Raw genomic sequence first — 11,141 nt, forward strand, 5'->3', positions numbered from 1 at the left:
TTCATCGTTTTTCAGCATAAGATGAAAACACCACCCCGAGCCTCTTTTTTTTCATTCAGACACTACAAGATGCTCATAGAGATAGATGGCTACTATTTCAGAATGATAAGACAGAATTAATTTCTCATCTGGTGCGTGATGAATTTTATTGGAATGAAGGCTTTTGTCAATTCAGCTTATATAAGCAGTAAACTCCACCGAAGTAGATCTTGCCAGGACTGGGGAAAATGCATTAACTGAGTGATATTTGACTTGTGGGTGTGCAGAGGAAAACACATATAAGGCTATGAAATACTGGTATCTCGAAAGAAAAAAAGAATTGAACAAACAAGACTTTGAGTTATTGAATTAGAATTGGGATTTTTTTCATTGACTTAGCTTTGAAATTATTCGACATATGCTGAGTTGACTCACTGTATCTTTTAACATCATAATTATCTGCCTAGTTCACTAAGACATTGACACCTGAGCTGAGCACAAATAATGGAAGACTTGTTGCAAGGCCAAACTTTAAGCTGAATGCCATCCGGTCGTCATCTATGCTTCTGTTTTGTCTTTTTAGTCTTCTGGTTGGATTCCTGCAAATGGTGAATCAAGAGCAAATTCAGAGCAATATCAGGTTTTAGGTGGGAACATTTATAATCACACAAGTACACTTTAGCCTTCATCCACACAAATATCATGTCATCTTTGTTTCATTAAATTTCAAAGCATGGTTAGCTAGTCTTTGCAACAGTTGTGATAATGGAACAGAAATATTCAGGTGACACCGAGTGCACAGAGTCAGACCCGAACTCCTCTGATGTCTGTTTACCAAGGCTATCTGTTCACAACAACAACAACACTACTAAATGGTAGATTACCTCCTCAGAGTTGCTCAATTTAATGACCTTCTAGCTCTCAATCATGAGAAAGAAAAAACATCATACTGAGAACTGGTAAAAAAAAAAGAAAAAAAAAAAGAACAAAAAAGTGTTTTTAATGGGTAGCGATGCAGTGGCGGATCCAGAGGGGGGTGCAAGAGGCGCACGCCCCCCTTTATTTATCGTTAAAAACAAAAGAAATAAAAAGAAAAAAATGAAATGAAACCCGGAAGTGGGACCAAAAATTATAGTCACGCCCCCCCCCCCCCCCCCCCCCCCCCCCCCCCCCCTTACAGAATTCCTGGATCCGCCCCTGCGATGGACTTCTCGTCCCTCCTAACTTAAATTTCTGAATAAAATGCCACTACATCTCTTTTTTTTCTTTTGGAATCCATTACACTGTTCTGACTTTTGATGAAAAGTGAAAATTTCGCAAGTTCAACTTGACTTTTTGAGAGCTACTTTGTATCTCCTCATATTCTTACCTTTGCCTGAATGAATCCAGAGCTATCTAGGATGTTCCTCGCTGCATTGTTGATGTGTTTGAAACGGTCTGGACCAAGGAGGATACCTCCGTACCATCGAGACACGACCACCATCACATTCCTTGCATCCACTATCTGGAAGTCAAGAGAACACAAAGCTCAGACTATGTAAACATTCACAAGCCATGGGGAAGATAACAGTGGAGTTATAGGCCTATTTGTTTAGGGTGTCATGGCCAATCTTACAGGCTCAGGTAGATCTAAAAGCTATGATTTAAACACCTAGAATCAGAGCATGGTTTTGAGTCCTTTAATGCCTAACAGAGCAAATGTGACTCAAATTGTGACTCAAATAGTAAGGCTGTATGGCATCTGCTTGCAAATAGGAAAAGTTTACATATGAACTTGAGGTTATCACAGCAGACAGGGAATAATTTTCCAACTCAAATTTGATTAGCAATTTCAGCTGATGATGAACAATATGTCAAATGGTATCCTGTATACTTCTATGGAAGAAAACTGCTACACATAAGTCAGTTTGTGTAGCAGTGGTGTAAAAATGCATAGCAAATTGCGATGCGAAACCAGGAAAATTATTCCTTGGCAGACATTATGTCCAGGGTGCTATTCAAACAAGAGTACCTGTAGTTGATAAGGAAGTATGGTAAATTGTTTTATCATTACTGTGTCCTTGCTATTTGCCTTTGTTTCTTCTTGGTGGTGCAAGTCCGGACAGAAAAAAAAAAGGTACTGACACACAAATCACCTAGTTTTCTTTTTTTTTAGTCAATGATGGGGGAATAGAGAAAGAATAAGGAGAAAGTAAATTGCACGGGATGAAAACTATCTGACCTGTAACAGATGCATCAATCTGCCCCCAGCAGCCGTCTCACCATCGTCATCACAATCCTGGATGAAGGAGTCTCGATCTTCCTTGTAAATCCTGAAAAAAAAATGGTAGAATAAATGGCACTGGCAAAGCTCCAGATCAGGTAACTATGTAAGGTTTGCAAACCAAAAAATGCCTCTTTTTAGCCCAGTATCACACACTATCTTCACATATGACATTGTTAGGATTTGACATGTACAGACAGACAGACATACACCTCCAGAGACAAAGAGACTGTTGATCACATGTGCACACACATACTCACAGAAACATATAAAACATGGTTTTTAATATAGCATTCATCATTCTACAGGACTGCCAGTCTCTACAGATCAAAAAACAAACAAATAAACAAACAAACGAACACACAAAATACTATTGCACAGTACAAAACATAAATAAGAGACAAAAATCATATTTCTGGATAAAACATGGGAAATATTGCACTTACTGAGCATGCCGAATCAAGTATCAGAAAAAATATTTCACATTAAAAACATTATTTTCTACTTTTTGAAGAAGTGAAAAACCACACAATAGTACCAATTTGCAGCTTTTGGTCAGTACATTTGATACATCAATTCATGACTGCTCATAATATCATAAGATAACAATATATACTGTATATGCCATATATTTCGCGAGTCTAAATTTGTGCGAATCGGGAATTCCCAATGATTTCGCGGGTGGCTAAATTCGCGATCGTGGAGTCCTGTACTGAACGGGGAAATGTACATATGTATGTTACATTCACATCAGGATCATAAGAGTCAATATTTTTGCGTGCCTTTAATTTCGCGAATAGCACCCGACTCGCGAAATTCGCGAAAATAAAACACTAAACCTTGTGAAATATTCAGCATATACATTGTACAGTATTATTCTATCCCTTTGGGAGGGTACTTGCAGTACGATGTTGTGTTAGTTCTATTAACACACATAACAGGTATATCACAACCCACCTGTATGCCATGATATTGTGTGTTGCATTGGCAATCTTCTTATTCTCACACAGCTTCTGCAGCAGGTATTTGACCTAGAGAGAAGGTGCACAAGAAAACTCTCATAATCAGTGTATGTCTACACTCAATAAACAGGGAATATTTTCTTGTGTGGGAAATCTTCTTCCTTGACTTTGTGCCCTATGATATCATCATCAACATGTGAATTACCATACACATGTGAATTTTGCATTCTAAAGAATAAGGGAGGTATTTCGGGATGTTTTTTAAACATATATATACAACACAGAAATACTCTCATCTTGAAAAAAAAATCACTAAATTTAGCCAATAATCAACAACAACAAAAAAATCAAGTGTGCAAAGTGTACACTTACATATTTTTCTCTTTTTTTTTGAAGTGGGAAGTGATTTTTGTCTTTTCGTTGAACCACTTTAAAAAATAAGACCACTTTCAGAGAGTTGTTTAAACAACATTACATTAATATAGATACTGATGATGATACTACTGCTACTACTAATACTAATAAAAATAATTGTAATAATAGCAGTCATTACACTGATAATAGTGATTATAATAATTGCAATCACTATTACTATTAAAATTATCATTATCATTATTACTACTGCTACTACTTCTACTACTACTACTAAAAATAATTGTAATAATAGTAGGCATTACACTGATAATAGTGATTATAATAATTGCTATTACTATTACTATTACAATTATCATTATCATAATTACTACTACTACTTATACTACTAAAAATAATTGTAATAATAGTAGTCATTACACTGATAATAGTGATTATAATAATTGTTATTACTATTATTATTACAATTATCTCATTATCATCATACCTACTACTACTACTACTACTACTACTACTACTACTAATACTACTAATACTACTAAGCGTGGTAAGGCTGTTGTTTTTGTGCTGAGGACCATTTTTTTTTTTTTTGCTTGTCAGCTGAAGAAACCCGGAAGTGGCACCGGGTTTTGTTTTGTTTTTTTGCTCGTTGGCTCATGAAACCCGGAAGTGCCCCCCCCCCCCCCCCACTTTTGAAAACATGGCACCGGCCATGACTACTACTACAATGTACTAACTACAAATTATCATTATAGTGATTATGATAAAGATAGTATCAAGAATCAAAAGAAGAAAAAAGGAATAGTTCTACCTCACCTGTTTCACCTCCACCACACGGAAGGCAAGGTGAGCCTGAAAAGTACTCCTCTTGTCTGTGATTGGTTCGCCGTGCATGATGGGAGGAAGCTCTGATCATGTGACAACGAATCATAAAATGGTTTTAAAAAATAAAATAAGAAAAGATCTGCGTGTCAGTTTAAGTAAGAGCTACACTGAAGTAACTATATGACCCGAATTCACAAAGGTGGTACAATCTTTGTCCCTGGTTTAAACCATGGACAATGACTGTAGTTTTGTATGGGGCGCCAAGCGTCGCATGACTTATTTCATTACGAAATCAGCCATTTTGTTGACGAAATGTTAACATTTCATAATGAAATAGGCCATGCAACACTTGGCGCCCCATACAAAACTACGGTCTTTTAGATTGTACCACCTTCGTGAATTCGGGCCTATGTATCATAATGCTGTCTTGTGTATTGTATGCTTTCCACCCTGTTTTATTTATTATCTTTACTTCAGTTGTGGAAATATAATGAACTGAAATGAAAATATAAGGCAGGAAACAAAATATATTCTTCCTTATCAAATTAATTTACATACATTTTTACATAGTCACTCAGTAACTGTAAGTTGACGCTACTTGTATATCATTTTAAAGCAATACAATGTGTTCAATCTATGACCTAGACTCTGCAGCTTGCCAAGCCTTCAGTTGTGCCTAGGAAATAAAGATGTGCACCCATTTACGTAGTCTGTTTGAAAGCTGGACAGAAGGTTCTCTGAAAAGGAGACAATGACCAAGTTTCAAACTTAACTTTGAAGTGCATCCATGAAGGATAATAACTAATTTGGTGAACCACTTTGTTACCTGAACTCTTTACTGAGTCCATATTAAACAAACAAACAAACAAACAAACAAAAACATCAGACTGTACCAGTGTGAAAGAAACTTACCCATGTGACAGACTTGACTTGGAGACACGACCTCTTCCTCTCTTACTAGATGAGAAACTGAAGGAGAAAAAGACTCCACAGGAACTGGTTCCTTCTCTGGGGCTTCTGAAATACATGTATAACAGAATCATTTGGGTATTTATTCTTCATTATTACAATTGAAGACCTGAATATAAGAACAATCCAAGTCCAATTTTGGGCCATATTCAGTTTGACATGGGAAATTGTAGCTTATGCATGGACTCATCTTGTGTATAAATGATAAATCCTAATTACCCCCGGAAGTGCCTGAAATGAATGAGTTAAATCTTATATTAATGTAAGAAAGAAGGACTTGGGTCATTCTTACATTCATATAATAGCGCCCTCTCTCATCCTTCTCTCATCTCTATAGCAGAATATCATGTATATGAATCAAAGAACGACCCAAGTCCATATGAATCAAAGAACGACCCAAGTCCATATGAATCAAAGAACGACCCAAGTCCACCACACAAAATGGCCTCTCCACAATTAATGTAAATATTAATTGTCATAATAATATATGTTCTAATTTGTATACTGTAAAACATGATATATTCGCGGCACGAAATTTTCGCGAATTGGAGTCGACGGCCTTTTTCGCGGCAAGAAATTTTCGCGAATTGCCTCTTGCGTTCAATGCATATAGTGTAGATAAGAAATTTCGCGTGCATTTTAATTTCACGAATCTCGGCGCTCGCGAAATTCGCGAAATTAAAATGCACGCGAACATTTCTCGTTTTACAGTATACAATGTTGTCTTCCCATCACAGTTAAATAGAATATTATTGGACAAATAAAAAAGATATGAAGTTTTCTTTAGTTTACTTGAAATGGTCTTCCATGGACTTGGGTCGTTCTTATATTCATATTTACTCAATTCAATTCTATTATCATCAATCACATGGCTGCCAATCATTGGATAACTTCTTCAAACTCATCTTTCTTTACTGTTTTACCTTCCCCCTTAGCTGTAAATTAGATTGGATGTCCATTTTGTCAATGACATCAGCACATGTAAAGCCCACCGCACACCACATGATCGATCAGAGCGGTCATAAATTATGACCTGAGACCAGAAGCATGACATCACCAGCCCTGCCAGTTTCCAGTTGTGCGACTGGGTCTTAGTGCCAGTCATAGAGATATAACATGTTGAATTTCCACGACCGGTCGTGGGTTTTCAGCTAATCACGATACAGTGTAATGAACGTGCATGTGCGTTTGCTTTTATACTCTTCTGTATGATGTACTGAAAACTACAGTGAATGAAATATAGCAACCCATGTTTACAGTTGCATAGGAACTATAAAGAGCCATAATAAAAATATTGCCAATGCTTTGTGGCATATCAACGATCAATATCATATATGCATAATATATATGTATACCTTCTTCAATTATTTCTTGCACAATCACTGACTGTCGGACTAAATTCTTAAATTTAGAAATCTGGGGACTGAAAACAAATACTTTTTTTGTTTGTTTTGTTCTTTTTTTGTTTTTTTCAGCAGGTACATGTAGTTTTGTGTTGCTGGTAGGGGCTCAAAATGTTGTCCTCAGTATTACCAGTTTTATCATGAGATGTCTTACCACTTCTAATATCTGCACGTGGCACTGCATCTGTGAGAAATTCCCGAATTCTTTCCACCAGCAAATAGAGCGCACTCTCACCTAGATTTTCCCTGATACAAAATGACATAAATAATACATGTATGTTAAGAACCTATAATATCGTATACATAGTACTTCAAATCTGCACAGCAACAATGGTCTCACATGAAAGAAACATAACAAAATCTACGCCTATTTCTTCCTATCATTGATGTTTATGGTTCATATTCAAACTGATATTTGTATAGCGACACAAAAGTCAGTTTTTAAGCTAGTCTTCCATTCCATGATGGACATCGCATCACAGCAGAAAAAAAAAAATCAAAATCAGGACATGAAATGGATGGTTCTGGTTAATCAATAGAGCATGTTTCAATCATCTGGTTGAAGATCACCAAGAATGAAAACTTACTTTGTGCACGCAATGCATAGATCTCTGCATGTGTTTCCCTAAAGACGTCAACAGTCAAAAGATCAACACATCTTCACTTTTATTACTCTCATTTCTGATGATCTTTCATTTCTCTTTCTTTCTTTCCTTCTTTTTTCTTTCCAGTCGCAAACTTTAAACATCTAAATCCTTGGTTAGTCATATAGAGCATGAATAAGTGCTGTAAATGAGCAGAAAGAGTTGATTTTTACTTGCAGACATCTGCTAGGCTTGTCTCCAGGAGTACTCTGTTATTATCCTTTAGCCAAGGTGCACTGTAATAAGAGAGATGGAGAATTTTACAACACATCATGTGGGAAGAAAGATTCCTAGATTACATACTGTCATGAAGTAGATCAATGTACATTTAATCATGGACATATCATTCCATTCTTGTGTGGTATCTTGTTGTGATGATCCTTGGTATGAGTAATCTAATTGTATATGTTTACATTGTCAATGAAATGCAAATACATGTATCTAACAGTACCGGCTCAACACTTAGACCTACGGCTACAGATGAATAACTATCATGGGTTCTAAGCTGAGCAAACCAAGGAAAGATTTACCAGTAAAATACATTTCAACACCAAGTTCAAGTTTGCTTCAATAAACATAATAAAAGGAAACAAAAAGAATGATAAAGGTTTCATCAGCAGTTCACCTCATGTGAGAAATCCATGAAACTTGATAGTTCTTGATGTAGTTTGTACAAAACAGTGCTACAGTAATATAAACATATGCAAATTAGATGAGGGTGATGCCATCACCCACAAGTCTGCTAATGACATACACACACATCTTCACAATGTTTCAATTTTGTTATGATGATATGTTTGTGTCAGAGTATACGCAATCGTGAGTGTTTCTATGCTTGGGAGGGAATAGATGCTCTATCCACATCTCTCTATTTCATCACAATATTCATACATTTAAAGTATAAACGAGTTTGCCCATTTCCCCTCTCTCTGTGGCGAATCAAAAGAATCTCTTTTTATTCTTGTTGCTGTTGTTGTGAACTACCGTTTATCTTCGGGTTTATCATTTCCCCTCTCCCCTTGACGGAGGTCCTAAGGTCAAGCGTATTTCTATTCTGCTGCCTTTATTCTCTTTTTCTATTATTTTTTTTTCTTTTCTCTCCAAAAGGTATTTTTCTTGCATGTGTTACTTATATACAATAATTAGAAATAATTTAAATTTGTGTGCCAAATGTTGAAACATATAAATAAAATAAAAATGTTTCCTTTGTATCTGAACACATCTACTTATAATAACTATGATAAAACAGGTTTGGAAATACAATGAAAGTGATGTCAAATATTCATAACAAATACTTGACATCTTGAATGGGAAGATTTACGCAGCTTGCTTGATCATTTGATCCAAGTGAGGTAAACTTACTTTAGTTGATAAATTGGGGATGCAGTGCTGGGGTAGTCATCAGGAAGGATAACCTGCAACAAATGGTCAGATTAACAATATTTTGAAAATTATCTTAAAAATGCTACCAACATCTGATCCAGGTGTACTATATAACATTAGATGTAAAAGTTTTGTTGTACTAGAACTTAATACACCATTTGCAAGACTGTTACATCTATTCACCAACAGAACAGATATGATTTCCAATTCTTTATTTTCAGCTGTGTACTGGAGACTCCTGCAAAGGATTATCACAGATGAAAATACTCTGTGTGAATTGAATTTTGAAAGTATTGTTGAACTTTCATACTCTTTTTTTCAATACCAAAAGCTAAATCCCAAAAGAGAGTCTAAAATCTTATGTCATGTTTTCACAAGATTCCTTGTAGGATCTAGCTGACAAACACATTTTTCGGGCCATGTTATAAATTTCATAACTTGATGTCCATTTGTTCAGAAATCTTGTTTTCTTTTGTGTATATAAAGATCTAATTCAGTTGTCTTTCATGAGATAAATTGAAAGCTTTTCCTGAAAAAAATTCTGGAAAATATTAGGCCTAACGTTATCTTTTAAATGGTAAGTCTGCTTGTCATCTTCAAACACTTAATGATTCAAAGGCACATGCCATTTCATCACGACGGGAAGTGGGTGGGGGATTACATTCTTTCCTTTCCTTGCCACTGCTTCCAATAAGCCATAGTACTACTATAAGAGTACAATGCAGTCATTTCTCCTATACCGCGTACTGACCTGCAGACATATTTTGTGTGCTCTAGCCTCATCCGAGACAGCGATGCAGTAGATGCGGCTAACTTCATCCACAACACACCAGTCATCACCGTAGATGGCTGACATTGCCTCTATTTCATCAACCTGAAAGATCAATAAAAAAAAAAAAATCCATCTTTATTAGGAAGTTTATTATTGTTAGCTTTCTTCGAAATGGCACTTAATGGTTTGTATTACTAGTAGTATTACTACTGAACTAGATCTAGTAGAACTAGGATTTTTTAGCAATTTTAGAAATGCTTACTGCAAATAACTGCCTAACTGTGGATTTGTGCCTTTGACTAGATGACAGAGAAGAGTCATGCATGTTATATCACCTTTACTTTACTTTCCTTTCCTTTTCTGGAACGATGGTGTAAGTCAGAGCCTTATAGTTTTCATCGATCAGGATCATATCCTCGGCTGCTCTTGTCTTGATCTTGACCGAAAGATCGGTCTGTATCTGGTCATCGGGGATATATTCCACGGAGACTGCGTCTGGCTTCACGATAGTGTAAAAAAACATAAACGACTCCTCCGGACAGACAAATCTTTCTGTCTAGTCTTGATCTAGCCCGATCAGACCGTGCGTCAGCGACACTTGTGTGCAGTGACAGGGCTGTGTATATTTATAGTTAGTCTTCTTGATCCTTCCATAGTTCCAATATCCTTGAGACCAACCAAGGGCAAGGATTCTTAATATGAGTAATCAAAATAATAGTAATACACAACTCTTCCAGTGCTCGTCCAGCATACAGAGCACGACGAGAATATGGCAGTATGTGCCGAATGGTTATCATCATCAAAGCTCTGGGAACGTGGGTTCGGCTTTTCTACAGATTTAGACGATCTAGCCTATGCACACATAGGCCTACTATTATTAAAACGTTAGTAGGCACGACAGAACGAACGGTATCCTGCACACGAGCTCCCCCGTTCCCGTGGGCTCAGGATTCATGCTAAGAGTCGGTGACCCCTACCGCTGATCCCCACCGGCAACATAACAGGGAAGGCATGAACTGTGAAGTGGCGATAGAATTTAGTCCTACTCTCTCAAACAATTCTCTGTTACCTGTCTTGTTAGATTGTCCTCTTCCATGATTGCAGTTCATAATGTTCCCCAGCTCAGATCCCTGCCAAAAGAAGCAACACTGTCTCACAGCACCTAGAATTCTACTTGGTATGGTGATGATGATCCGATGAATGACGACGTGGGTGCAGAAATATAAATAATCACTCACAAAATAATGTAGAAATTGGACAGCGCCCGCAAGTGTAGAAAATGCAAAGAGAAAATGTAGAAAGATCGCAAACGTCGCCCACAAAAACAAAAATGGTACATTATTGGTAGAAACCCTTATATAGTTCAGTGTTCGTCCAAGAAACCCTTAATTCTCAATGCTGGAATGGTCAGAAGCTCTACCAGTGTGTTTGTGTGTGACACACGCACACACTTGAACTTGGCATAAACCCAAAGGATAATTCAACTTGGGGATAAATTCGAGGGATCACCGAAGTGATGCAGCTTTTTGAGTACATTTGTAATGTAACAAACGCAAACAGAAGAAAACT

General features: G+C 36.8%; 1 protein-coding gene across 1 annotated transcript; it reads right to left on the reverse strand.

Annotated features, from left to right (window-relative positions):
* Window positions 1-450: 450 nt before the first annotated feature.
* On the reverse strand, window positions 451-10,736 carry LOC139735482 (protein IMPACT-A-like). Its single transcript, XM_071646237.1, has 11 exons — window positions 10,642-10,736; window positions 9,552-9,674; window positions 8,780-8,832; window positions 7,591-7,653; window positions 6,928-7,019; window positions 5,314-5,418; window positions 4,393-4,484; window positions 3,200-3,273; window positions 2,201-2,291; window positions 1,349-1,483; window positions 451-578 (listed from the first exon to the last, which is right to left on the reverse strand). The coding sequence occupies exons 1-11, from the start codon at window positions 10,666-10,668 to the stop codon at window positions 534-536; spliced, it is 900 nt and encodes a 299-aa protein (XP_071502338.1). The 5' UTR covers window positions 10,669-10,736; the 3' UTR covers window positions 451-533.
* Window positions 10,737-11,141: the final 405 nt, after the last annotated feature.

The sequence above is a fragment of the Diadema antillarum genome, unplaced genomic scaffold (assembly GCF_040938485.1).
Source record: "Diadema antillarum isolate AM-2024a unplaced genomic scaffold, OU_Dant_1.0 seq00000581_RagTag, whole genome shotgun sequence".
Lineage (NCBI taxonomy): Eukaryota > Metazoa > Echinodermata > Echinoidea > Diadematoida > Diadematidae > Diadema > Diadema antillarum.

What these genes read in the sequence shown, in the direction of transcription:
- LOC139735482 (XM_071646237.1), bottom strand. Translation starts at nt 10,668, where the DNA reads ATGGAAGAGGACAATCTAACAAGACAG. An exon ending in CACAATATCATGGCATACAG is followed by an intron (nt 2,292 to 3,199) that starts GTGGGTTGTGAT and finishes TTTTTTTTTCAG; the next exon opens with GATTTACAAGGAAGATCGAG. An exon ending in CTGGATTCATTCAGGCAAAG is followed by an intron (nt 579 to 1,348) that starts GTAAGAATATGA and finishes CACCATTTGCAG; the next exon opens with GAATCCAACCAGAAGACTAA.